Below are 26,655 nucleotides of genomic sequence, written 5' to 3'. Positions count from 1 at the left end.
AAGGGTTTGGATGTCTTAACAGCATTTATGTGCTGTTTGGCTCTTGCCGTATGTAAACCTCCTTTGGTACATAGCATGTAGTGGATTGACTGTGGAAACGAAGAACATGTGACTTTCAAGCTAAAGTTGAGAGCGAGCTAGCCAGGAGTCGAACCTAGAATCTTCTGATCCGTAGTCAGACGCGTTATCCATTGCGCCACTAGCCCTACAGAGATGGAGGTCATGGGGCCTCAAACAGGAAGGTATGCCTGTTTAGTTGTGTAGTTGGTTGGTCGGTCGGTTGGTTGGACTAAATGAAAGCGGCGACGAAAAACAGTAACGCTTCCAGCTACTGCCGTGACCCGGATTCGAACCGGGGTTGCTGCGGCCACAACGCAGAGTACTAACCACTATACGATCACGGCAACTTGGCTTTCTCAGTGCTTTGTCGTTGTAGTCAAACGTTTTGAGCTCAAGATAAGTTGAGGGTCAAATTGTTTTCATTTAAATGGAAATGAAAAGTATCTGGTTAAAAGCAGTGAGGCATTGTGATTTCTTTACTGAGTGAAAGTTAAGGGTTTGGATGTCTTAACAGCATTTATGTGCTGTTTGGCTCTTGCCGTATGTAAACCTCCTTTGGTACATAGCATGTAGTGGATTGACTGTGGAAACGAAGAACATGTGACTTTCAAGCTAAAGTTGAGAGCGAGCTAGCCAGGAGTCAAACCTAGAATCTTCTGATCCGTAGTCAGACGCGTTATCCATTGCGCCACTAGCCCTACAGAGAGGGAGGTCATGGGGCCTCAAACAGGAAGGTATGCCTGTTTAGTTGTGTAGTTGGTTGGTTGGTCGGTTGGTTGGACTAAATGAAAGCGGCGACGAAAAACAGTAACGCTTCCAGCTACTGCCGTGACCCGGATTCGAACCGGGGTTGCTGCGGCCACAACGCAGAGTACTAACCACTATACGATCACGGCAACTTGGCTTTCTCAGTGCTTTGTCGTTGTAGTCAAACGTTTTGAGCTCAAGATAAGTTGAGGGTCAAATTGTTTTCATTTAAATGGAAATGAAAAGTATCTGGTTAAAAGCAGTGAGGCATTGTGATTTCTTTACTGAGTGAAAGATAAGGGTTTGGATGTCTTAACAGCATTTATGTGCTGTTTGGCTCTTGCCGTATGTAAACCTCCTTTGGTACATAGCATGTAGTGGATTGACTGTGGAAACGAAGAACATGTGACTTTCAAGCTAAAGTTGAGAGCGAGCTAGCCAGGAGTCGAACCTAGAATCTTCTGATCCGTAGTCAGACGCGTTATCCATTGCGCCACTAGCCCTACAGAGAGGGAGGTCATGGGGCCTCAAACAGGAAGGTATGCCTGTTTAGTTGTGTAGTTGGTTGGTCGGTCGGTTGGTTGGACTAAATGAAAGCGGCGACGAAAAACAGTAACGCTTCCAGCTACTGCCGTGACCCGGACTCGAACCGGGGTTGCTGCGGCCACAACGCAGAGTACTAACCACTATACGATCACGGCAACTTGGCTTTCTCAGTGCTTTGTCGTTGTAGTCAAACGTTTTGAGCTCAAGATAAGTTGAGGGTCAAATTGTTTTCATTTAAATGGAAATGAAAAGTATCTGGTTAAAAGCAGTGAGGCATTGTGATTTCTTTACTGAGTGAAAGTTAAGGGTTTGGATGTCTTAACAGCATTTATGTGCTGTTTGGCTCTTGCCGTATGTAAACCTCCTTTGGTACATAGCATGTAGTGGATTGACTGTGGAAACAAAGAACATGTGACTTTCAAGCTAAAGTTGAGAGCGAGCTAGCCAGGAGTCGAACCTAGAATCTTCTGATCCGTAGTCAGACGCGTTATCCATTGCGCCACTAGCCCTACAGAGAGGGAGGTCATGGGGCCTCAAACAGGAAGGTATGCCTGTTTAGTTGTGTAGTTGGCTGGTCGGTCGGTCGGTTGGTTGGACTAAATGAAAACGGCGACGAAAAACAGTAACGCTTCCAGCTACTGCCGTGACCCGGATTCAAACCGGGGTTGCTGCGGCCACAACGCAGAGTACTAACCACTATACGATCACGGCAACTTGGCTTTCTCAGTGCTTTGTCGTTGTAGTCAAACGTTTTGAGCTCAAGATAAGTTGAGGGTCAAATTGTTTTCATTTAAATGGAAATGAAAAGTATCTGGTTAAAAGCAGTGAGGCATTGTGATTTCTTTACTGAGTGAAAGTTAAGGGTTTGGATGTCTTAACAGCATTTATGTGCTGTTTGGCTCTTGCCGTATGTAAACCTCCTTTGGTACATAGCATGTAGTGGATTGACTGTGGAAACGAAGAACATGTGACTTTCAAGCTAAAGTTGAGAGCGAGCTAGCCAGGAGTCGAACCTAGAATCTTCTGATTCGTAGTCAGACGCATTATCCATTGCGCCACTAGCCCTACAGAGAGGGAGGTCATGGGGCCTCAAACAGGAAGGTATGCCTGTTTAGTTGTGTAGTTGGTTGGTCGGTCGGTTGGTTGGACTAAATGAAAGCGGCGACGAAAAACAGTAACGCTTCCAGCTACTGCCGTGACCCGGATTCGAACCGGGGTTGCTGCGGCCACAACGCAGAGTACTAACCACTATACGATCACGGCAACTTGGCTTTCTCAGTGCTTTGTCGTTGTAGTCAAACGTTTTGAGCTCAAGATAAGTTGAGGGTCAAATTGTTTTCATTTAAATGGAAATGAAAAGTATCTGGTTAAAAGCAGTGAGGCATTGTGATTTCTTTACTGAGTGAAAGATAAGGGTTTGGATGTCTTAACAGCATTTATGTGCTGTTTGGCTCTTGCCGTATGTAAACCTCCTTTGGTACATAGCATGTAGTGGATTGACTGTGGAAACGAAGAACATGTGACTTTCAAGCTAAAGTTGAGAGCGAGCTAGCCAGGAGTCGAACCTAGAATCTTCTGATCCGTAGTCAGACGCGTTATCCATTGCGCCACTAGCCCTACCAGATGGAGGTCATGGGGCCTCAAACAGGAAGGTATGCCTGTTTAGTTGTGTAGTTGGTTGGTCGGTCGGTTGGTTGGACTAAATGAAAGCGGCGACGAAAAACAGTAACGCTTCCAGCTACTGCCGTGACCCGGATTCGAACCGGGGTTGCTGCGGCCACAACGCAGAGTACTAACCACTATACGATCACGGCAACTTGGCTTTCTCAGTGCTTTGTCGTTGTAGTCAAACGTTTTGAGCTCAAGATAAGTTGAGGGTCAAATTGTTTTCATTTAAATGGAAATGAAAAGTATCTGGTTAAAAGCAGTGAGGCATTGTGATTTCTTTACTGAGTGAAAGTTAAGGGTTTGGATGTCTTAACAGCATTTATGTGCTGTTTGGCTCTTGCCGTATGTAAACCTCCTTTGGTACATAGCATGTAGTGGATTGACTGTGGAAACGAAGAACATGTGACTTTCAAGCTAAAGTTGAGAGCGAGCTAGCCAGGAGTCGAACCTAGAATCTTCTGATCCGTAGTCAGACGCGTTATCCATTGCGCCACTAGCCCTACAGAGATGGAGGTCATGGGGCCTCAAACAGGAAGGTATGCCTGTTTAGTTGTGTAGTTGGTTGGTCGGTCGGTTGGTTGGACTAAATGAAAGCGGCGACGAAAAACAGTAACGCTTCCAGCTACTGCCGTGACCCGGATTCGAACCGGGGTTGCTGCGGCCACAACGCAGAGTACTAACCACTATACGATCACGGCAACTTGGCTTTCTCAGTGCTTTGTCGTTGTAGTCAAACGTTTTGAGCTCAAGATAAGTTGAGGGTCAAATTGTTTTCATTTAAATGGAAATGAAAAGTATCTGGTTAAAAGCAGTGAGGCATTGTGATTTCTTTACTGAGTGAAAGTTAAGGGTTTGGATGTCTTAACAGCATTTATGTGCTGTTTGGCTCTTGCCGTATGTAAACCTCCTTTGGTACATAGCATGTAGTGGATTGACTGTGGAAACGAAGAACATGTGACTTTCAAGCTAAAGTTGAGAGCGAGCTAGCCAGGAGTCAAACCTAGAATCTTCTGATCCGTAGTCAGACGCGTTATCCATTGCGCCACTAGCCCTACAGAGAGGGAGGTCATGGGGCCTCAAACAGGAAGGTATGCCTGTTTAGTTGTGTAGTTGGTTGGTTGGTCGGTTGGTTGGACTAAATGAAAGCGGCGACGAAAAACAGTAACGCTTCCAGCTACTGCCGTGACCCGGATTCGAACCGGGGTTGCTGCGGCCACAACGCAGAGTACTAACCACTATACGATCACGGCAACTTGGCTTTCTCAGTGCTTTGTCGTTGTAGTCAAACGTTTTGAGCTCAAGATAAGTTGAGGGTCAAATTGTTTTCATTTAAATGGAAATGAAAAGTATCTGGTTAAAAGCAGTGAGGCATTGTGATTTCTTTACTGAGTGAAAGATAAGGGTTTGGATGTCTTAACAGCATTTATGTGCTGTTTGGCTCTTGCCGTATGTAAACCTCCTTTGGTACATAGCATGTAGTGGATTGACTGTGGAAACGAAGAACATGTGACTTTCAAGCTAAAGTTGAGAGCGAGCTAGCCAGGAGTCGAACCTAGAATCTTCTGATCCGTAGTCAGACGCGTTATCCATTGCGCCACTAGCCCTACAGAGAGGGAGGTCATGGGGCCTCAAACAGGAAGGTATGCCTGTTTAGTTGTGTAGTTGGTTGGTCGGTCGGTTGGTTGGACTAAATGAAAGCGGCGACGAAAAACAGTAACGCTTCCAGCTACTGCCGTGACCCGGATTCGAACCGGGGTTGCTGCGGCCACAACGCAGAGTACTAACCACTATACGATCACGGCAACTTGGCTTTCTCAGTGCTTTGTCGTTGTAGTCAAACGTTTTGAGCTCAAGATAAGTTGAGGGTCAAATTGTTTTCATTTAAATGGAAATGAAAAGTATCTGGTTAAAAGCAGTGAGGCATTGTGATTTCTTTACTGAGTGAAAGTTAAGGGTTTGGATGTCTTAACAGCATTTATGTGCTGTTTGGCTCTTGCCGTATGTAAACCTCCTTTGGTACATAGCATGTAGTGGATTGACTGTGGAAACAAAGAACATGTGACTTTCAAGCTAAAGTTGAGAGCGAGCTAGCCAGGAGTCGAACCTAGAATCTTCTGATCCGTAGTCAGACGCGTTATCCATTGCGCCACTAGCCCTACAGAGAGGGAGGTCATGGGGCCTCAAACAGGAAGGTATGCCTGTTTAGTTGTGTAGTTGGCTGGTCGGTCGGTCGGTTGGTTGGACTAAATGAAAACGGCGACGAAAAACAGTAACGCTTCCAGCTACTGCCGTGACCCGGATTCAAACCGGGGTTGCTGCGGCCACAACGCAGAGTACTAACCACTATACGATCACGGCAACTTGGCTTTCTCAGTGCTTTGTCGTTGTAGTCAAACGTTTTGAGCTCAAGATAAGTTGAGGGTCAAATTGTTTTCATTTAAATGGAAATGAAAAGTATCTGGTTAAAAGCAGTGAGGCATTGTGATTTCTTTACTGAGTGAAAGTTAAGGGTTTGGATGTCTTAACAGCATTTATGTGCTGTTTGGCTCTTGCCGTATGTAAACCTCCTTTGGTACATAGCATGTAGTGGATTGACTGTGGAAACGAAGAACATGTGACTTTCAAGCTAAAGTTGAGAGCGAGCTAGCCAGGAGTCGAACCTAGAATCTTCTGATCCGTAGTCAGACGCGTTATCCATTGCGCCACTAGCCCTACAGAGAGGGAGGTCATGGGGCCTCAAACAGGAAGGTATGCCTGTTTAGTTGTGTAGTTGGTTGGTCGGTCGGTTGGTTGGACTAAATGAAAGCGGCGACGAAAAACAGTAACGCTTCCAGCTACTGCCGTGACCCGGATTCGAACCGGGGTTGCTGCGGCCACAACGCAGAGTACTAACCACTATACGATCACGGCAACTTGGCTTTCTCAGTGCTTTGTCGTTGTAGTCAAACGTTTTGAGCTCAAGATAAGTTGAGGGTCAAATTGTTTTCATTTAAATGGAAATGAAAAGTATCTGGTTAAAAGCAGTGAGGCATTGTGATTTCTTTACTGAGTGAAAGTTAAGGGTTTGGATGTCTTAACAGCATTTATGTGCTGTTTGGCTCTTGCCGTATGTAAACCTCCTTTGGTACATAGCATGTAGTGGATTGACTGTGGAAACGAAGAACATGTGACTTTCAAGCTAAAGTTGAGAGCGAGCTAGCCAGGAGTCGAACCTAGAATCTTCTGATCCGTAGTCAGACGCGTTATCCATTGCGCCACTAGCCCTACAGAGATGGAGGTCATGGGGCCTCAAACAGGAAGGTATGCCTGTTTAGTTGTGTAGTTGGTTGGTCGGTCGGTTGGTTGGACTAAATGAAAGCGGCGACGAAAAACAGTAACGCTTCCAGCTACTGCCGTGACCCGGATTCGAACCGGGGTTGCTGCGGCCACAACGCAGAGTACTAACCACTATACGATCACGGCAACTTGGCTTTCTCAGTGCTTTGTCGTTGTAGTCAAACGTTTTGAGCTCAAGATAAGTTGAGGGTCAAATTGTTTTCATTTAAATGGAAATGAAAAGTATCTGGTTAAAAGCAGTGAGGCATTGTGATTTCTTTACTGAGTGAAAGTTAAGGGTTTGGATGTCTTAACAGCATTTATGTGCTGTTTGGCTCTTGCCGTATGTAAACCTCCTTTGGTACATAGCATGAGGTGGATTGACTGTGGAAACGAAGAACATGTGACTTTCAAGCTAAAGTTGAGAGCGAGCTAGCCAGAAGTCGAACCTAGAATCTTCTGATCCGTAGTCAGACGCGTTATCCATTGCGCTACTAGCCCTACAGAGAGGGAGGTCATGGGGCCTCAAACAGGAAGGTATGCCTGTTTAGTTGTGTAGTTGGTTGGTCGGTCGGTCGGTTGGTTGGACTAAATGAAAACGGCGACGAAAAACAGTAACGCCTCCAGCTACTGCCGTGACTCGGATTCGAACCGGGGTTGCTGCGGCCACAACGCAGAGTACTAACCACTATACGATCACGGCAACTTGGCTTTCTCAGTGCTTTGTCGTTGTAGTCAAACGTTTTGAGCTCAAGATAAGTTGAGGGTCAAATTGTTTTCATTTAAATGGAAATGAAAAGTATCTGGTTAAAAGCAGTGAGGCATTGTGATTTCTTTACTGAGTGAAAGTTAAGGGTTTGGATGTCTTAACAGCATTTATGTGCTGTTTGGCTCTTGCCGTATGTAAACCTCCTTTGGTACATAGCATGTAGTGGATTGACTGTGGAAACGAAGAACATGTGACTTTCAAGCTGAAGTTGAGAGCGAGCTAGCCAGGAGTCGAACCTAGAATCTTCTGATCCGTAGTCAGACGCGTTATCCATTGCGCCACTAGCCCTACAGAGAGGGAGGTCATGGGGCCTCAAACAGGAAGGTATGCCTGTTTAGTTGTGTAGTTGGTTGGTCGGTCGGTTGGACTAAATGAAAGCGGCGACGAAAAACAGTAACGCTTCCATCTACTGCCGTGACCCGGATTCGAACCGGGGTTGCTGCGGCCACAACGCAGAGTACTAACCACTATACGATCACGGCAGTGACGTGCGGTGAGGTTCATGTCTGGTGAGGCACTGACTTCATCACAATCAGATTTACAAACATATGAACCCTACAGAGAAGCTTATTCACCATTTGATTGGCAGCAGTTAACAGGTTATGTTTAAAATCTCATATCAGCTTTCTCTACACATACAAACTGTAGCACACAAAAAAAACACATTTAATATAAAAAACGTTATTATGGTCTAACCTTTACTTATAAATGGTACTCCCTCTGAACAAAAGCATCGATAACTTGTTTGTAAAAGTTGCTCACTGTAGTTGTAACTTACTGTCACTTATTCTGCAGCTAATGAGTCGTAATAAGAATCACTGGGATCAGGAGCGCCCCCTGCCATGAGGCCGGAGAACTGCGTGCCTCACTTAGTGACTTTTTGCAGACGTTTTATGGGTTAGGGTTCGGCTCAGCACACGAAACACACTACAAACACTGTACATTATATCATCAGCTAAACTATGGAAATTTAGTTCATATAGTAAAAGTGTTTGAACATGTTAATAGCGACATACAGAGAGACAGCTGTACAGCTGTACTGTCTCACTGCATAGCATGCCAGCGCAGTAAACCGAGTCATTGCGCAATCCATGGTGAGGCTCGTCTCGCTGCTGCCTCACTGCGTCTCTTTTCAGTGTTTGATCAGTATATGTGAAAATTCAGCGATTTTGAATTAAAAATAATCCGAAACTGGTAAAGTTAGATAGAAAATAACGTTATAGTGCAAATCACTGGACAAATATAACCATTTATTATTTTTTTCATTTTTAAGTCTTTTTCCATGATAACAGGTGAGGCACGGCCTCACCTGCCTCCCCTGACCGCACGTCACTGGATCACGGCAACTTGGCTTTCTCAGTGCTTTGTCGTTGCAGTCAAACGTTTTGAGCTCAAGATAAGTTGAGGGTCAAATTGTTTTCATTTAAATGGAAATGAAAAGTATCTGGTTAAAAGCAGTGAGGCATTGTGATTTCTTTATTGAATGAAAGTTAAGGGTTTGGATGTCTTAACAGCATTCATGTGCTGTTTGGCTCTTGCCGTATGTAAACCTCCTTTGGTACATAGCATGTAGTGGATTGACTGTGGAAACGAAGAACATGTGACTTTCAAGCTAAAGTTGAGAGTGAGCTAACCAAGAGTTGAACCTAGAATCTTCTGATCCGTAATCAGACACTTTATCCATTACGCCACTAGCCCTACAGAGACGGAGGTCATGGGGCCTCAAACAGGAAGGTATGCCTGTTTAGTTGTGTAGTTGGTCGATCGGTTGGACTAAATGAATGCGGCGACGAAAAACAGTAACGCTTCCAGCTACTGCCGCGACCCGGATTCGAACCGGGGTTGCTGCGGCCACAACGCAGAGTACTAACCACTATACGATCACGGCAACTTGGCTTTCTCAGTGCTTTGTAGTTGTAGTCAAAAGTTTTGAGCTCAAGATAAGTTGAGGGTCAAATTGTTTTCATTTAAATGGGAATGAAAAGTATCTGGTTAAAAGCAGTGAGGCATTGTGATTTCTTTACTCAGTGAAAGTTAAGGGTTTGGATGTCTTAACAGCATTTATGTGCCAAACGTTTTGAGCTCAAGATAAGTTGAGGGACCACATGTTTTCACATCTATGTCATTAGCTTGCAGTTTACTATGGCATATTGCTGTGTTTGCTGCTGCATTACTTCATGTAGATCAGTGAAGTAGTGTGAAACAATTGACAGGATTCGTCCCAATGAATCGTGAAGTCTAGAAAGCTTTTTGATCTCAAGAGTTTTACATTTTTAATGTCCATCACATTGGCTGATATAACTGTTTAATGCATTGTATTTATTTAAAGTGCCAATTTGTTAAATTTCTGTCATGTTGCTTTTGTATGCATGTCTGTAGGAAGCAGTGAGACTGCTGTCAGGAAGGACGTGCATGCCACCGGGGTCAAGTGTAACTCTGGCACAGGCAACTCTGCTGCTCAGTGACCTGAGAGGAACACAAAGTACCACACTTCTACAACTGACACAGAAACTACTACAAAAGCAGGTATCCATATATTGAAGCCAACATACGCACACATGATGTAGACATATTGGTACCAGTCAGTATTCAAAAAGAAGTTAAAACTTACATTAATATTTAGTTGTCTTTCTCCATTTGTTTCAGCTGTCTGTTTTTGGTGAGAGTGTGGTGTTGGATGATGGGAAAATGTATTTTTCTCCTCCTGGACCAAGCAACATATACCTCCCTTACCTCCACATACTGGATGAGACCACTTTACGAATTGGTAAATAAAGAACCTTTAGTACAGTGCTTTTGCCATCCATATTTGAATATTGGTAGGTTTTTTAAAGGACCAATGTGTAGAATCTAGTGGCATCTATCAGTAAACGTGCAGATTACAACCAGGATTATTCCCCTCGCCCTACCCAAGCATGTAGGAGAACCTGCAGTGCCCGCAAAACATTCGAAAAATGCAAAAGGTTCTCTCTAAAGCCAGTGTTTGGTTTTCCATTCTGGCCTACAATAGATGGTGGGCTCTGTGGAAGAGAACCTATGCTCCCTATGTGGATATAAATGGATCATTGTAAGGTAACAAAAACAGAATGATTCTTATTTCCATGGGATTATACACTCATTTAAACATAATTATGAATATTATATTTCATTTCTGCTAAGTCTGTTCCACCAGATGGTCTTAAATTCTACACACTGCGCCTTTTAAGCCTAAAAAGCACTGAATTTAGCTCCCTTAAAAAAAACTCATATTTAATTTACAAAGGCCTTGAAGGTTTTTTTCTTGCCTGTCATAACCAGTGACATTATTTTTCAATTTTATACATCTATAACATACAGGTGAGACTGGTTTGACAATGGTTATGCATGCAGGGAACTGCACACTTTTTGGAGCTTAATAGATTATTTTGTACTTAATCTATCCTTCAATTTCCTGGGTCCGGGTCCTGTTAATCAATAAGTTTTAGATTTATTTTATATACAGCTGGGAAATAATGTGAAATAAATATAAATCAACTGCTGTACTTAATAAATAATTCCTTGACCTCCTGTTCATTTGTTGACCAGTATGACTGTGAAACAGGTATTAAATTGTATTCTATGTAGTACTAAAAATACTGAACACTGAGCTCGTTATTTATTAATCTGACAATTATTTACTCAGTTATGTGAATCATTTCCTGTAAAATTTCACAGAAGTCATATTTTCCCAGAGCCCAATATGATATCTTCTCATTCCTTGTTGTCTGAAAAAACAAAAACAAATTACAAAACAATTAATCAACAATCAGAAATGTTGCTGATGAACTTTCAATTTATTAATTTCATAAATGACTAATTGGCTCTGCTCTGTGCTTAGAAAAGCAGCTTCTCAGCTCTAAACTGCTTGCAGTGCTTTCATGTAAAGTCAATATCCAGTTCTTATCACATTAGTCTGTCTTGCACTCTTTCTGCAGGTCGCATCCTGGATCTCAGTGCCATGGAAACACTTGTCCCTGCCCAATCATCACAATCCATTTCCACGCAGCATTTACTCCAGTCAAGCCAGATTGAGAGAGACTCTGAGGCACCAATTCCCTTGCTAAGCACCTCAAGCACCTCCAGTCCTACAAGTCCTCCATACTCAGCTGCTTTGAGATAGCTAGAATATAATGACACCTATAATATAATGCAGGCTATTGTCCTGTGTGTGCTGAGAGATATTCAGTAAAAGTTTAGACTCACTCTCTCATTCAAGGGAATAAGGTGTGTTTAAACTTTTGACTGGTACTGTAGCTGGATGCTGAAGTGAATATGTGGCCACATGCATGCGTCTTTGTCTCTGCTCCTGAAGTTTTTGATTTGTGGGTGCAATTAAACTTTTCATGATGAACAACAATGTACTGTAGGATGTATATGTTATGGCTGTTTTCAGGTACTACACATTCTCATGATCTAGAAGTGAAAATGATGATGTTGAATATTTATAGGTGTATGTATGTAGTTTTTTATCTTCACATTCTTCATTCCCAATCTCAGTGTGTGCTTCCTGCAACATAGCACTACATGGAGATAAAACAATTGAAGTTGGGATTGGGAATAAACAACTAGTTAGATACCTCTTGAACTGCAGGGCACATTGGCCTTTACCCATATTATCTATGGCATCTTTAATTTATATATTTTCAAGTAAAATAAAATCTAGTGATCCACAATATAAAATAATCTCAACTGATACACTTTATGAATAAACAACTCTGTGAAGATACTGTAGTTCTTGAACAGAGGAGGAAACAAGAAAAAAACATGATTGCAGCATGGGAATCAAACTGCAGAAAAGACAAATACAAGGATTTAGAGTGATTAATATGCACGACAATTGTAATATAATATACATGATGATCACAATAAAGTCACTTTTAGTAAAAGTGCTGAGATTTTACCAAGTCTAGGTTTCTGTTATTTTCATGTCAGAGAAGTAATACTTCACATATAATACAGTTGAGTGAGAAACTATGTTATGCTCACGAGTAAAATATACATGGTGTTTATGTTAAAGCCAAAAAAATAAATTTAAATGGAAACTGATTTTGTGGGTATTGACATTGTACAGTGAAGCCCAGACAAGATCAGAAATGTTTGCACTATGTTTTAAATTACACCTAATGCCATATTCAAATAATATTAACCCTCACTAAATGCCTAAATGCCCTATGCTCCCTATGTGGATATAAATGGATCAGTAAGGTAACAAAAACAGAATGACTCTTATTTCCATGGAATTATACACTCATTTAAACATAATTATAAATATTATATTTCATTTCTGCTAAGTCTGTTCCACTAGAATAGATGGCCTTAAATTCTACACACTGCGCCTTTTAAGCCTAAAAGGCACTGAATTTAGCTCCCTTAAAAAAGACATTATCAGTTTTATACATCTATAAAATACAGGTGAGAATATGGCATTACACCTAATGCTATATTCAAATAATATTAACTCTTCACAAAATTCACTGTTGCCTATAATGGTGGATTTGAAGGTTATTATTATATCTTTAAAGAATCTGAAAACAATTTTTTAAATGGGGTTTAGTGGCTATCCAGTGTTAATCCTTTTGTTAAAGGACCCATGAAAACCAGGTCAGGATAATCTTGATGGGGCCTCATTTTTGTTTACTTTAAGGGGACAGATTTTAGCTGAATATGGATTCCTTTTTAATGATAGAAAATTAGATAGATGTTAACAGATAGGTTCACAATTTTTCAAGTCTGTTGTATATCAGTGGGTGCACAAATAAAGAGTGAAATAGATTTTTCTTTCCATAATCTTTCCTCTTGTTTATATGAACCATTGTTTAGCGCATACATCAGTGTGATGGTGTGGAGACCCTTATTTATGTAGACAGCATGGTCTTACAGTATATGCACAGAGATAGAAAGATACGGAAGAAGCTGCTGCCAAATTGTCATTAACAATAGAAAAAGTTATGTGGCTCAGCTACTCATGTCTTACTCTGAATATTGAGAAAACAGTGACCATGTTGTTTTTGAATAAACAAAAATAATTTTTCAAAATATTTTAGAGGTGGGCTAATCTAAAATGTTGAGTTTAAATACTATTTTCTCCAATGAAGTCAAAAAATATGTAATATTTGTATTCAGCTGTATTTTGAACATGGTTCCTTATATACAAATTATAATACATTCATTAAACTAAACTAAACCATTAGAAGATTCCTTCATAATGCACTTACAATGTAAGTGATGGGAGCCAAAGGACACAACAGGCCTCCTGTGGAAAATGTACTAGTAGGTTCGAAGGAGTGCCAAAGTATCTTTTTGCTATATTTCTCAACAAGAAAACACATGTCCAAACACAAAGGGGACATTTGATGCTAATAAGAAAGTAAATGTGGCAGATATCCACTTGATATAGCTAACTCAGACTGCTGAAGCCTCACATAAGCTTATAAATGCATTTTTGCGCAAAATGACAGTGTGGATACACTATTTCATTGGAAGGGGGTCTTTATACAGTCAGTATGAACAGGAGGGATGATTACAGCGAGGAAAACCTGCCACACTGTTCATATCGACACCTGACTGTTGACAGCAATCCAGTTCAAAGGTGAGCTGCAGAAGCCAGACACTCTGAATGGAGATATTACTTGCTATACATCCCCCAGTTTGTCATCTGTTGTTGTGAAAAATGAACCGGAAGTGGTGTATGCTACTGCGGTGCAGTGACTTGACTCCGGTGTCCCCGGCAGACATAACGGTAGCATCCGTCGATTGACGTCCCGTGGAGTACCACAGTACTTCAGTAACGGGGGAGTCTGTCCGTTGTTTCAGGCGAGCAGTGTGAGAGGCGATGAAGCTTTTCCAGTTAAAAGATGATCGCCTCACTTTCTAGAGGAAGTTTGCTGGATGAAGTTCTGCATGGAGGTTTTAACGAGGTAACGATTACCAGCGTTACAAGTGTTCACGGTTGTTAGGTCCGCTGTATTTTAGCAGGCGGAAGATAGTTAAAAGTGCTACCCAGCTGGTAGACAAGGAAACACTATAAACCTTACTATTGCAGATGATAACAACGATTTTTTTATTGCCTTTTTATCCAACTAATGTTAACGTTATATTTGTTAACTCGCTAACGTTAAAATGTAGTTTGGACAAAATAACAATAACCTGATATGATTTCTAACTTGCTTTTGTTAACACTAGCAATAACATTGAGTGTAATGGTTTTCAGCTATCTTTTATATGAGTTTAAAAAGGTATACATAAGCCAAACAGATTGAATTTAAAGCGAAATAGTGTGTGTTGTGTTCAGCGTTGGGTCGGTTCATTGTAATGTATCCCGGACGACCGGCTGTCACGTGACTGAAAGGGACCGGTGAAAGGTGGAGTGAAGCGTGTGAAAAGCACGGTGTCAGGGTGCTGCTACAGCTCGAAACTGCTAAATTAGCGAGCATGTGCGGTCTTCACGAGTAAAGTAACATTTAACTTACTGAGCGGTGGGACAGCAGGGTGACACCGCTCCCCGCCCCTCTGTCCCAACATTATAAACAAAGGAGCTCGTTTGTTACGCCGTGGTCTCAGCCTTTTGTGTCCCTTCATGAACATGTCTTCCTTGCTCTAAGCTGTGGTGTGTTTTTTGTGTCTGTGTCTGTCTGTGGTTTGTTGGATTCGTGTGTGTGTGTGTGTGTGTGTGTGTGTGTGTGTGTGTGTGTGTCTGCAGCAACAGCTGGCAGCCTATGTTTCCTGGGTGAACTCTCAGCTGAAGAGGAAACCAGGGCTGAACCCCATCACGGACCTCAGGCATGATCTACAGGATGGGGTGGTGCTCACACAGCTCATAGAGATAGTTGGTAAATACACACTTTCACATACACACAGGGTTTTGAAGGTTACTTTGGAAATGTAATAGGTTACAGATTACTAATTACCCTATGTAAAATGCAATCAATTATGTAACTATTTCAGTTCTTTAATCAAAGTAATGTAACTTATTACATTTGATTACTTTTCTAATTTAGTAATACCCCAATAAGCTGTTAGGGTAAGTGTACTCATTGAACCCACCAAAATCTGTGTTCAGTTTTTCATAAAGCAAGATTTATCTCTCCTTTGAAAATGTATTCATTAATTTTTGTAGATTTTGGAATATAAAATGTAAAGGCATGTGCCTAATTGGTACTGTGACATCATTTAAGCCCATGTGTGCTCCAAATAAGGTCCATGTCATGATTTATTAACAAAATATAAATATATATTGATTCCAAATAGTTAACAACAACTATTCAGTAGCATGTTTAGTTTAGTTTAGTTTATTTATTTAAAAGGGGACAGTGTACATTCATGAACATTTCAAATTAAAATGTAAATGCACCGAATTAACTAAAATAGCTTGTTTTCATCTGTTAATGAGGGGAAAAAAACAAAATCTTAAAACAAAATCTTAAAGGTCTGATTTCAGATGTATCTCTTTGTAATCATCAATATTTTAATAAGTAATTGTAATTTAATTACACATTTCTTCTCAGTAACTGTAACAGATTACAGTTACATTACATTCATTATTCACAACTAAACAACATAACACTGTTAAATGTTACTAGTTACTCCACAACACTGCATACACATTGATTGATTGATTTGATTTAACACACACATACATAAATGTCTCAGACACAGTGCAAGGTTTTGTGTCCACATGGCTAAAACCTGATGTAATAAATGTGGAGGGCAAACAAGTGAAAAATAGTTGTGTCAACAATTTTTTACTTTAACAACTGGCTTATTTACATGCTTGTGAATGACATTTCAACTCTAGGTGAAGACAATTTGAGATAGTTTGTCTTTTAAAATTGTGTCACTAATGAAAAAAGAAACAAAAATAAAACTTCACAATGTTTGATTTCAGACTTTAATAAAAAACACTCTCAGGTTTGTCCATGCATTTCTATAAGTAGCATATAAATAAAAAAGAAAAAAAATATATATACCTAAAAAAATGCCCTCAGATACCCACAATATTTAAGTTTGTAGTGTAATGCAGTGTACCAAAACATGTGTCCTGACTGGTCACAGATTAAGCGTCTTTACAACCAAAAAGTTCCAGGAACTGTGAAAACAGAAGAGCTCATCTCAAGGATTGAGACAGTTTGTGGTAATCCACTGTAAGGATTCATCGTAAGGCCTAACTGAAAGTGAGATCAGTAGTGAGATCATCAGCCTAAAATGCAATAATTTACAGGCAGATGACATATTGTGGGATTCTGCATTTTTACCCTATTTAATACTTAACATTATAGTTATTTCACTCCCATGCTGCAGTTTGAACAAACAAACTAAACCAACCAACTACACCCTTGTGACTTTTCTTAAAAACTCAGATTACTACAGTATGGGATTAATTTGGAAATATCACATTACTCATCATTTCACCTGATTGTTTTTTTGGCGCAGATTATATTGTTTCATCAATGTTGGAAGAAAATCAATGAACTGATCAGTACCACCCAATCTGTTTTATAAAATAGTTTTTTTTTCTCCATCAAATCTCCTTCAAATTGGCAGCTGAGGAAGTTCTTGAAGGAGTGTACGTATATCCTCAAAGCAAAGAGGAAAGCAGGAAGAATGTGGAGCAAGTCTTACAGTTCATTTCCTCCAGGCACATACGCATGCCGCACATATCAGCTAGAGGTAAACAAAAAAGTGTTTCATTTTCTCACTCTCTTTCTCTTCCTTTCGAGGGCAGTTGTTCCTAATGTTTTCTGTTGCTAACCCTATGTTGTAGTCTGACTATTTTATCAACCCTTAAAAGGTTTAAGCACATGTTTACGTTGTAGCGTACATATTTCTTCATGTGTGTCTCATTTGTAAGGAAAAAACTATCATGTGCATGACAGCTTTATTTCATAGTAGATTCTATGCTATCTATAAAAATCCATCCAGCTATTTCACTTATATCAGAATTATTATTTGGATGTAATGTCAATAGTGTACATTGTAAATGTTCTACATGTTTAATTCATCACTGAGAACCATGTGTTTCTTCTTCAGATATTGTGGATGGGAATCTGAAATCTGTTATGAGGATCATTCTGGCGCTGGCTGCCCACTTCAAACCTTCAGCCAATCACAGGGCTGCTTCTGCAAATGGGAGGGGCTTGACACGAGGCTCTTCCAGCCACAACCCTCTCTCCACTGTTGCACTAGCACAAGGTGCAGCTGCTGCACTGGCGTCAGCACGACATGACGCCTCACAGCCTGCAAGTGCCACACGCATCCACTGGTATGCTGTCTGCAAATAATCATAATAGTAAATAATATAACCATACACATACACGCAAACCCATGTCAGTATCTTTCTTTAACACCCACACTTTTTCTAACAGCAACCATTTATCAGATGCATGTACAGTCTTTGCTGGCCTCTGCTGGACAAACACACATTTATAAAATACAAACTCGACTGCTGAGATCAAGGTCATTGCTGTGTATCTGCTATCAAAACCGTATGTAAGTCCTTATTTCTACATACATTAAATCTGCTATGTCTGTCATCTTTCAGTGGCTGGGGGTTGGATGCGGACAAGAGTGTGTGTGTTCGTGCACTGGTTGAGCAGTATGAGAGAGGATCTCCAGAGGAGCAGGACAGTCTAAAATTGAGCAGGTAATCTGCTTTTACTTAAGTTGAAGTTTCTCAAAATAATTAAATAATCATGCCACGACTCCTTTAAATGTAGCAATTAGAATCAAAACTTGTCAGTAGCAACTGTGCTTGTTGTATATCTGTGTATATCTGTGATTCATACTTCTGCGTCGGAACACGGCGTACCTACGGCGTACGCATAGCTCTCTGCGTCGACGCAGACCCCTACGCCGTAGCCTGGTCCGGTCAAAGCGTCAGTTCCTCCGGCAGTTACGTTATTTATTAAAAATGAACAAAAGGTATGTTTTCTGTTATTAGAGCACATAGTGCAATGCTACATGCTACTGTGGCCGGAAGATAAACAAGGATACAGATAGAGACTCCTCTGAAACCACACACACACACAGACACACCCCCAAGCAACATGTTCCCTCGATGCAGAACTTCGAAAGTACAACGACTGCGTCGCTCCAACGGCGTAGCAACGGCGTCGCTCCGACACAGAAGTATAAATCTGCCTTAACAATTTTCTATTATTATAAATAAACTAAATAATAAACTTTAAAGTATGTTGATGTGAATGAATGGTTAAAGGAGAAATATAAAATGTAATAGACTTGCCTTTTCTGGCCTAAATTCATGAAAGAGTGCCTAAAGATAAGCAGTATAAATTGTTGCTATTTATACTTTACGATTAAGACCGTTCATTTCAGTCTTTGTACAGATTTTTGCCAGCGGTTCATTTTATGCAACTTCTTTGGTTATCTGCCATCTTTAACACCTACTTTTCCACAGCTGGGGAACAGTGGACTGCATTCTTTGGTTTCTGTGTGTGTGTGTGTGTTTGTGTGTGTGTGCGCACACATCTCACTGCCTGACGGAGCACATGACTTTTGTTTTATTTCTCGCGAAATTCACCCTGCCGTGTGTGTGTGTGGCAGATGATGGAGAAAAGTAATAATCAGTCTTTATCTTCTCCAATCACATGTCTGACTTAACGTTATGTTGTGGTTTTCTGTTTGACCTTCCTTGTGTGTGTGTGTGTGTGTGCCTGTGTGTTTAATGTGAGTGCAGACGTGTGTGTATTTGCACTGATAGTAAGAAAAAAGCATGCATTGAGTATTCATAGAATGAAGATGTTTGCAGACAAATTTCAATAAAACCTGCAGCGACTCAATGCGGCCTTGACATATGTGTCATTATCAAGTGAGAGATGGTAATCAGGAACTGCTGTGCTGGTTGCCATGGTGATGCTAAGATACAGTAGCTGGAGGGAGAGGGGCGGGTTGTGTCAGAGTGAGGAAAATCACAAACTGTCATGAGTTTGTTGAGATGCTGATGTCGGAGAGCCACATGCAGGGTGAAACTCTGTTTTCTTTGGAAGTATTATGCACACCTGTAGCCCACTATGGGGGGGACGCAGATTAAATGGTAAGACCAGATTCAGCAGTCGTGTATGTGTATTCATGTGCAAGTGTGTGTGCGAGTTTCTGCTTCTTTTACTGCATTCCTTACTATTGTACAGTGTTGGAGACTGAAGATGAAGTGTGTAGTCTGTATACATTTGTTGTTTGTAAGTGCTTTAATTTCATGCAGGATTTAGGAAAAAGGGTTTCTCTTGGCAAGTTAGGATTTGAGAAATGATGTTTTGTTCTTACGTGTTGCTTCTGTCTCCATTTATTTTAATCTCTTATAAACCTTCTGTCCAAATATGAGTCAGAATTCCAACCAAACATTTCCACAGTATAACCGTTTCCATTTAGTGGCACATTTCAGTGACAATTTTACTCAGTTTGCCACTTACACACCACAGAAAGTGTATTTTACTACAAACTTTACAACAAATTGAGCCAGGTGAAAATAGTATGTAGTAGCAGTACATAAACATATCGTATTTGCACTTCATGTTTGTGTGTGTTTTACATACGCACAACCCCATGCTTCTCTGGAATAAATCGATTAATCAGTGTTTTGTCCTCCTCGAGCCTCAGCTCAGTCAGTCCGCTGTCATCTCCAAGAGCTCCGCCCAGCATCCACTCAGACAGACAGCAGGAAGATCGCCAACAACAGGAGAGCAGCGGTGAGTTCTGTCCGCATGCTGTATGATGAATAAACGTTGAGTTTTATCGTTTGATATTTGTGTAACTTGTTTTTTTGTGTCTGCATGTAGCCGATTCATCTCATGGTATAGTGGAGACAGCTTGGGAGGACTCTGTCAGTGAAACTTTGGAGAAGGAGGTGCAGGAGACACGTAAAATGGTTTCTGCTCTACAGGTACATGCATAATACGGTTTAAGTTTGATTCTGATGATCATTTTGTAACCTTGTTTTTTTTTTTTTTTGTCAGAATTACTTTTTGTTGGTTTCAGTATTGAAGTTTGAGTGCTGCTGAATGTAGCATCCACATTAAGTCCCATTTGTCTTTGCAGCAAAGGAGACGTGGGATGTAAAGCTGGGAAATTAACAAAAAACACCAGCACTGACATTGTAACTCACTGAGTGATTTAATTTTACTTAAGTTTGGCTAAGGTTGTGTTCAGGTGCTTTTGCAGGCTGGGTAATACTACATTGGTAAATAAAATATAATATTACACCACCGAGAGAGACTGGGGTTACATTCCTGGCAGTACTGTTTTCTGTCTTGACTGAGCCAGAACCTACTCTGTATTGTTTTTGGATGGGAAGCTGATGCAACAAACTGTATACAAGCTTATGTTTAATCATGTTGCTGCTTTAACAGGTCGGAGCTTTGTGTACACTTCTTCTTCACTTCAAAGTACAAACTGGTGTCACATGTTGTGCCCTTTGTGTTTTAAGGCTCTGCTGCTGCATGGTTCACTGCCTGAGGATGAGCAGGATGTTTCATTAACTTTGGAACAAGGCAACACTGAACAGCAACTGGTAATAGTCTCTCCTTTCATTTTTGTATTTTTTTCATCCAGATTTTTATTTTTTCAATGTTGATGTTCATTTTCTGTCTGCTCTCTCGCTATTTTTTTGTGTCAGTCTCTTCTTTGCTCTATTTCACCAGCTCTTTGTATCCAACACAGATCGCGTTTCTTTTTCTTAACTGTGGGTATGTGTGTTTGTGCGTGCTTATGTGTGTGTCAGAGGGTGACACGGGTATCAGTTTCTCTGCGTTCTCAGTCCATTGTACTTCTCACACATCTCTTTTCTCTCTCTCTCTCTCTCTCTCTCTCGCTCGCTCTCTCTCTCTCTCTCTCTCTCTCTCTCTCTCTCTCTCTCTCTCTCTCTCTCCAGGTTGTCATTCGCAGTCGCTTGGACCAGAGTATGGAGGAGGCTCAGGAGCTGAAGGTATTTTTTGTTTTGTTTTCAAGCTTTATGGAATATATTCTTTTTCTTCTCTTTTTAGGACAGAAGAAAAACTTGTCAAATTGCTGGTAGAATAAAGTTTTGGGATACACACTGATTAGTATTTAATTCAGTCTGTTGCTTACTCTTTGGTTTAGAGGGAACTGTTGCGCTGTAAGCAGGAGATGAGAAACCTGCAGGGAGTCAAGGTAAGACTCAGCCAGACCTTATTACTGAGTTGAATATCATTGTCATTTTGTAGTATTGAAGTAAAGTTTCTGGCTAAGGTATTGACTGGGACATATTTTCTTCAGGAGGCCCAGCAGCAGAGGCTCTGTACTCAGGAGGCATCGATACTGCAGATGAAACAAGAACTTCTCAGAGCCAGCATGACCAAGGATGAACTCAACAACCAGAAGGTACGAAACATATGAACGTTTGAAATCAAGTAAAAATCTCAAATGAAAGTAAATTTTATTTATGTGAGAGGAAAATCTTCAGAACACTATGTATATAATGCAAATGTGCAAAATGTGTTGTGCTGTAGGCAGAGCTGCAGTGGAAGCTGGAGGAGTGTACCAGACTGTGGGGTGAAGGCAAGGTAATATACGCCTTCTCTTTTAATGGTCTACTGTAATTTAGTAAATACAGCAACTTTAAATCTGTTTATTGAGTTTGAACAAAAAAAAAAAAAAAGAACTCTACCTTCTCTTTCCTTCATGTGTTGGTGCAGAAGGAAATAGGACAGAAGGACAGACTACTGCAGCAACTGAAACACAAGCTTGAGGAAAGCCAAAAACAGCAGGTATGTTAGCAGGCTCAGTGGTGTGTATGAATATATGAAACAAAAAGTTAATCATTGACACATAATTAAACAAATGCATTTTAAAAGCCCTTTACAGTTTTTTATTAGCATGTTAATACCAAAACTTACTTTGACACAAGAGAATATGACTAAAGCACAAGTGTAAATTCCTCCTTCACTTAAAATTTCAATCATTTTGTAATTTTGAAAGCCTGATGCATCAGCAAGATATATTTCATACAAGAGTCAGCGTCTAACTGGTGTCTCTTTGGCAGAGTGAATTGCAAAAAGAGGTGGAGCATAAAAACAACATGTTGCATGAGCTAATGAACCGAGATCTGCAACAGGTAGTCATGTTTCTATAATAAATACCATCTTTCAGTTTCAGGTTTAATGTTCAGTCTGCACCAGGCAATTCATATGAAGAGGTACCTTGCATAGTTGATCCTATTTTTCTTTTTTCAGATTTCCACTAGCACAGAAAACAATGGATATTCTCACTCAGGAAATCCAGCTTCCTCTGTGTCAAGTGTAAGTATTATTACAAGTGTAACTTGTAGACCTATTGCTATTTTTGTACTTGCAGAGGTGCTAACAAAACCTCAAACAGCTATTCTCTTGTATTATATTTATTTTGTTGTCTTGCTATATGAAGGCTTTATACTATAATGTGACCACATAAAACAGTAGAGCTACCATTCTAACTTTCCAGAATAATAAATTATGATTGGACCTTTGTGAGCTGTAAATAATCTGTACAAAATTGCTTTCAAAATACAGTATTTGTAGGCCATAACATGGGACAGAACATGATTGTTTTCTGTGCCTAACATACACAAAATCTACCTCTGCAGAACATTGTTTTATGTTCAACAAGCACTCAGCTGTTAAAATGTGTTTTTTGTGTTGGTGCTCTGTTTACAGGCAGAGGAGGTTCAGCTCCTCAGAGATGCACTCAGGAGTTTGAGGAACAACTTCAGAGACCACGACCCGCAGCACCATACACTGGACACCCTGGAGCAGGGCATTGTGTCACTCATAGACAGACTGCATGTTTTACATGCACACCGGGTAAGAAGCATAAACACACCTGAGTCTAAATACCGTTTTGTTTTTGTTCAAACTGAACACATAACCAGCAACCTTAATTTTAGACTCTTTTGTGGATAAACAGCCAAATCTGTGTGGTGTCACATGAACTGTTGGTTGAGGCTGCTGTGTTACCAAGATCATTCTTCAGGCTATGACAAAGATTGGATTAATAACGGCTGACTTGTTTAATAACTGGCTGAGGGCCACTTTAAAATCAGATTTGACTGTATAATAGAATTTTAAACAGTAATAAAACCATTAAATCTTCTTAGATAAATCTTCTTAGATAGCGTTAACTTGTGACTAAGTGCAGAGATCTAAAATCACAAGGGACTGTGAAACATGACATGAAAAGGTTTTGTAATAATCAAAGTTAACATTTATCCAAATATTGCAGGGAAGAGGAAAATCTCCAAGACGCAAAAGTCAGCACACTGACTCTGACTTGTGGCCAAGTAAGTGATTACAACATGTACCCCTCAACTACACGCTTACACATACACAGAATATTTATGTATTTACTTACTGTATTTCTGTTGTTCATCACAGAGGTTTCTCAACCCCACAGCAGTTCAGCTGCCTCCACTAAAATCCTTTATTTCACCGGAAAATCCCCAACACCTTCCATGATCAATATACCGAAGAGGTTAGTGTGTGTGTTTGTGTGTATGTGTGTGTGTGTGTGTGTCTGTGTGTGTGACACTACATTGAGGTACTTTTTCATTTATTGTTACACGTTAAAAAAGTAAATTTGGCCACAGACCTTATTGGTTGCCAGTCAGCAGTGATGCTCATCATACCAACACATGATTTTAGGTTAGTTTAAGGCCGAAGGTAGATAATAGAATACAAAAGAAATACAATATTATATTTTTGACAGTCAAATGTGAGTGACTCTCTTTGTACATGTAATGCAGGCTGGGCGAAGTGACTCTCAAAGATGTTAAGGCAGCTGTGGCTCGAGAGGGAAACTACAGGTACCACTTCAAGGCCCTGGACCCTGAGTTTGGCACTGTGAAAGAAGAGGTAAGAGAAGGCTTGGGAAGACTTCCATGTGGATAATGAATACTGTTATAATATACTGTAATACGTCCTGATGTCTGTGGGCAGGTGTTCATGGATGGAGCAATTGTTCCTGGCTGGGAAGGTAAAATAGTGGCCTGGGTTGAGGAGGACCGTGGCGAGGAAAGGTAACAAGTTGATTCTGTATCTTTCTGTTTATTCTCTGCCTACCTGACTCTCAGTGGTAATAAGAATATTGTTGTTTTATGTCTTAGGCCATTGTAGGTTAGCAGAGGAGCCACAACCATTTTTTGTTTTTGCTCCTGATCCCAGAAGCTCATCAGGACAGTTGTTCAGACAGAAGGCACAAGTGGACACTTACTGAGATTTGACTTATTAAAAAAATATTTGTCAGCAAGAGATTTGGATTGATCAGATGGTACTAAACCCTCGTGATAACCCTACTCACCTTGAAAACAGTGAATCTGTGACTGATGTTTGTAATATCGTAGAACTCAGTGCCTTGCAAAGGAAAGTCATTTCCATCATGTGGTTATTAGAGCCAGGCTGTAACTGTAGCATCTAAATTGGACTCAAAAGTAGCCAGAAGCATAATGTTTGATTAACAGTAGTGATGTTTCATATGTTTGTATGAGGAACTGTAAATAATTACAAAGTCATTTTCAAGTGTTGGGTATAGTTTTTCATTCCTGTGCAGCAATATTGTCTTAAAAACCAATACCACCATTTAAAATGTTAGAGATATGTGTCGTCCATTGTTCTTGATTGTGAATGTAAAATGAATATACAGTATTGTCTATAGTAGCAGTGAACAGGAAAATAATTTTGCTGGGTTAGAAAAATACCATTTCTATAATTGTATAATACTATTATATATATTATTAATACAAGGACAGAAAATAATAGAGCAACATTATAAAACATTAACTTTGATTAGTGGTGCACACAGTTTCTCCCAACGGCTGACAAAATACACAGATTAGATACCAGCTACTATTCATATGATTATGTTTTATATTAGTTACATTTGCTGGCAGAAAGACGGAAGATGATGGTCATGTGGAGATGTCCAAAAAGAAAGGTCCATTGCAAAAAAAAAACCTGAATGTATTTTAGACAAGAAGGACCCAGATTTAATTTAAATCTCAGACTGTAGCACACCTGCATGCATGTTCACGGACATGCTCAACATGAACTGCTGTCAACGAATAGAAATGATGCTTGGATGTTCATGTTCATGTGGGATGAAAAAAAGCACTGCTATTTTGTTTACTTTATGAAATTGTTTTGTACATTTGTGTTAAGTATTTTCATCATATCCTTAAATATTTGAAGTTTATGAGGTTTTTTGTTTGTTTAAAGAGAGGTTCTTATACAATTAGAGCGCTTCTGCTCCTGTTTAAAAGATGATGTGGATGTGAATTTGACTTGAGATTTAAAGGATAGACTTTTGAGCTGGAGTAACGGACCATCCCAGTATTTATAGTTTGTGTGTGTATGTGTGTATGTGGACTCAGGATGGACCTTTGACAGCTAAATATCAGAACAACTGTAAAGCAAAAAGTGATGATGTGATGCAGTAAAACCTGTACAGGAACACAGTCTGTACTGAAAACACACACTGGTAGAGACTGAAACTGACTATCACACACTTTTTCCTTCACTGTGCTTCTATCTTCCCATCGGGATCATTGTGTTTGCCTTCTCTAACAAGCCAATAGAAATATGCATCAGTCTTATGTTTAACTAAGACCTGTGTGAATGCCATAACTGCCTGAACTGTAAAATGTACAATGTACTGGTGAGATGGTTATTTTCTTTAGAATATGTTTGCTGATTTTATTTTATTTTTTACAAACTATGTTTAAAAAAAATAAATACATAAAGAATGGCTTTTGTTGATTGCTCAAAAAGACTGAAATTGTGAAATAAAATCTGAGGTTTGTTTTAAAAAGGTGTAATTGTTGCAGGTTTTATTGGGGTTGTCAAGGGGACAGGGAGGAGCCGCTGAGGTGATGGTTAGTCTTCTTGACTGCATAAATCAGGGTTACTAATAAATGGCTAAAGATAGTTTGTTAGTTTTATAGTTGTATTTCATCTGTTGTCACAATAGGACAATTCTATACAATTGAAGTTAACTTTGTTGGTAAAATGACACATCTGAACCACTCCAGGGCTAAAAAATGAACACGTCTTTGTTTAGAAATTATATGTATATGCTCAATGTCTTTAAAGAAGCAGCCTTTTCACCACTGAGGGGTTTTTGAAAGCAAGTTACTGACATACAATTACCCCACCCCCTTCCAATTTCAACAGGAATGAGACACTGACATAGTATGATACAGTTTGTTGTAAAATGTCATGTTACATTCTATTTGAATGTGGGTTGCTATAATTTAACAGGTTATACTGTAAATTATATTGGTGTTTTAAATGTCTCTTTAGAAACACACATCAAATACCAGAACGGGCAGAGGGGGCTGAAACATGACACTGGCTGGTGTAAAACGCATCTGTGGTGAGGCAGAAACAGTCACTCATATTTTGAAAGAAGCCTCATGCAGAAATTACACATCATTCATTCATTCAAATCAACTATTTCCTCCGTCGCGTTGGACTTAACATTAGGAGTTAACTCTACAGATGACCTGTGGAGGGCAGCAACGCGACTGTGCTGCCTCT

At 40.1% G+C, this 26,655-nt stretch overlaps 2 protein-coding genes and 28 non-coding genes across 30 annotated transcripts in view; 2 read left to right on the top strand and 28 right to left on the bottom strand.

Annotated features, from left to right (window-relative positions):
- Positions 1 to 11,243, top strand: part of LOC128370906 (cilia- and flagella-associated protein 54-like) — a 72,040-nt gene extending 60,797 nt beyond the window's left edge. Inside the window, exons 55-57 of the mRNA XM_053331090.1 lie at positions 9,485 to 9,631; positions 9,752 to 9,872; positions 11,059 to 11,243. Of these exons, the coding sequence (XP_053187065.1) occupies positions 9,485 to 9,631; positions 9,752 to 9,872; positions 11,059 to 11,243 (453 nt within the window). The remainder of the gene's footprint in view (positions 1 to 9,484; positions 9,632 to 9,751; positions 9,873 to 11,058) is intronic.
- trnar-acg (transfer RNA arginine (anticodon ACG)) lies at positions 134 to 206 on the bottom strand. The gene has a single exon. It is a non-coding gene; the product is annotated as a tRNA-Arg (tRNA).
- trnah-gug (transfer RNA histidin (anticodon GUG)) lies at positions 333 to 404 on the bottom strand. The gene has a single exon. It is a non-coding gene; the product is annotated as a tRNA-His (tRNA).
- trnar-acg (transfer RNA arginine (anticodon ACG)) lies at positions 686 to 758 on the bottom strand. Its single transcript has one exon. It is a non-coding gene; the product is annotated as a tRNA-Arg (tRNA).
- trnah-gug (transfer RNA histidin (anticodon GUG)) lies at positions 885 to 956 on the bottom strand. Its single transcript has one exon. It is a non-coding gene; the product is annotated as a tRNA-His (tRNA).
- Positions 1,238 to 1,310, bottom strand: trnar-acg (transfer RNA arginine (anticodon ACG)). The gene has a single exon. It is a non-coding gene; the product is annotated as a tRNA-Arg (tRNA).
- On the bottom strand, positions 1,437 to 1,508 carry trnah-gug (transfer RNA histidin (anticodon GUG)). The gene has a single exon. It is a non-coding gene; the product is annotated as a tRNA-His (tRNA).
- trnar-acg (transfer RNA arginine (anticodon ACG)) lies at positions 1,790 to 1,862 on the bottom strand. The gene has a single exon. It is a non-coding gene; the product is annotated as a tRNA-Arg (tRNA).
- trnah-gug (transfer RNA histidin (anticodon GUG)) lies at positions 1,993 to 2,064 on the bottom strand. The gene has a single exon. It is a non-coding gene; the product is annotated as a tRNA-His (tRNA).
- trnar-acg (transfer RNA arginine (anticodon ACG)) lies at positions 2,346 to 2,418 on the bottom strand. The gene has a single exon. It is a non-coding gene; the product is annotated as a tRNA-Arg (tRNA).
- On the bottom strand, positions 2,545 to 2,616 carry trnah-gug (transfer RNA histidin (anticodon GUG)). The gene has a single exon. It is a non-coding gene; the product is annotated as a tRNA-His (tRNA).
- On the bottom strand, positions 2,898 to 2,970 carry trnar-acg (transfer RNA arginine (anticodon ACG)). The gene has a single exon. It is a non-coding gene; the product is annotated as a tRNA-Arg (tRNA).
- trnah-gug (transfer RNA histidin (anticodon GUG)) lies at positions 3,096 to 3,167 on the bottom strand. The gene has a single exon. It is a non-coding gene; the product is annotated as a tRNA-His (tRNA).
- Positions 3,449 to 3,521, bottom strand: trnar-acg (transfer RNA arginine (anticodon ACG)). The gene has a single exon. It is a non-coding gene; the product is annotated as a tRNA-Arg (tRNA).
- Positions 3,648 to 3,719, bottom strand: trnah-gug (transfer RNA histidin (anticodon GUG)). The gene has a single exon. It is a non-coding gene; the product is annotated as a tRNA-His (tRNA).
- On the bottom strand, positions 4,001 to 4,073 carry trnar-acg (transfer RNA arginine (anticodon ACG)). Its single transcript has one exon. It is a non-coding gene; the product is annotated as a tRNA-Arg (tRNA).
- Positions 4,200 to 4,271, bottom strand: trnah-gug (transfer RNA histidin (anticodon GUG)). Its single transcript has one exon. It is a non-coding gene; the product is annotated as a tRNA-His (tRNA).
- On the bottom strand, positions 4,553 to 4,625 carry trnar-acg (transfer RNA arginine (anticodon ACG)). The gene has a single exon. It is a non-coding gene; the product is annotated as a tRNA-Arg (tRNA).
- trnah-gug (transfer RNA histidin (anticodon GUG)) lies at positions 4,752 to 4,823 on the bottom strand. Its single transcript has one exon. It is a non-coding gene; the product is annotated as a tRNA-His (tRNA).
- On the bottom strand, positions 5,105 to 5,177 carry trnar-acg (transfer RNA arginine (anticodon ACG)). Its single transcript has one exon. It is a non-coding gene; the product is annotated as a tRNA-Arg (tRNA).
- trnah-gug (transfer RNA histidin (anticodon GUG)) lies at positions 5,308 to 5,379 on the bottom strand. The gene has a single exon. It is a non-coding gene; the product is annotated as a tRNA-His (tRNA).
- Positions 5,661 to 5,733, bottom strand: trnar-acg (transfer RNA arginine (anticodon ACG)). The gene has a single exon. It is a non-coding gene; the product is annotated as a tRNA-Arg (tRNA).
- On the bottom strand, positions 5,860 to 5,931 carry trnah-gug (transfer RNA histidin (anticodon GUG)). Its single transcript has one exon. It is a non-coding gene; the product is annotated as a tRNA-His (tRNA).
- On the bottom strand, positions 6,213 to 6,285 carry trnar-acg (transfer RNA arginine (anticodon ACG)). Its single transcript has one exon. It is a non-coding gene; the product is annotated as a tRNA-Arg (tRNA).
- trnah-gug (transfer RNA histidin (anticodon GUG)) lies at positions 6,412 to 6,483 on the bottom strand. The gene has a single exon. It is a non-coding gene; the product is annotated as a tRNA-His (tRNA).
- trnar-acg (transfer RNA arginine (anticodon ACG)) lies at positions 6,765 to 6,837 on the bottom strand. Its single transcript has one exon. It is a non-coding gene; the product is annotated as a tRNA-Arg (tRNA).
- On the bottom strand, positions 7,321 to 7,393 carry trnar-acg (transfer RNA arginine (anticodon ACG)). Its single transcript has one exon. It is a non-coding gene; the product is annotated as a tRNA-Arg (tRNA).
- trnah-gug (transfer RNA histidin (anticodon GUG)) lies at positions 7,516 to 7,587 on the bottom strand. The gene has a single exon. It is a non-coding gene; the product is annotated as a tRNA-His (tRNA).
- On the bottom strand, positions 8,922 to 8,993 carry trnah-gug (transfer RNA histidin (anticodon GUG)). Its single transcript has one exon. It is a non-coding gene; the product is annotated as a tRNA-His (tRNA).
- Positions 11,244 to 13,926: 2,683 nt separating the features above from the next.
- LOC128371215 (dixin-like) lies at positions 13,927 to 25,913 on the top strand. The gene is made up of 21 exons (XM_053331474.1): positions 13,927 to 14,040; positions 14,823 to 14,952; positions 16,664 to 16,789; positions 17,150 to 17,381; positions 17,661 to 17,762; positions 19,727 to 19,821; positions 19,912 to 20,015; positions 20,559 to 20,642; positions 21,003 to 21,056; positions 21,212 to 21,262; positions 21,368 to 21,472; positions 21,601 to 21,654; positions 21,787 to 21,858; positions 22,134 to 22,205; positions 22,324 to 22,389; positions 22,783 to 22,929; positions 23,348 to 23,405; positions 23,500 to 23,596; positions 23,868 to 23,976; positions 24,061 to 24,140; positions 24,228 to 25,913. Exons 1-21 carry the CDS (start codon positions 13,978 to 13,980, stop codon positions 24,235 to 24,237), a joined length of 1,911 nt encoding a protein of 636 aa, XP_053187449.1. The 5' UTR covers positions 13,927 to 13,977; the 3' UTR covers positions 24,238 to 25,913.
- Positions 25,914 to 26,655: the final 742 nt, after the last annotated feature.

Source organism: Scomber japonicus, chromosome 13 (assembly GCF_027409825.1).
Source record: "Scomber japonicus isolate fScoJap1 chromosome 13, fScoJap1.pri, whole genome shotgun sequence".
NCBI lineage: Eukaryota > Metazoa > Chordata > Actinopteri > Scombriformes > Scombridae > Scomber > Scomber japonicus.
Note: the sequence above shows the minus strand (reverse complement) of the source record. Positions and strands in the feature narration are given on the sequence as shown.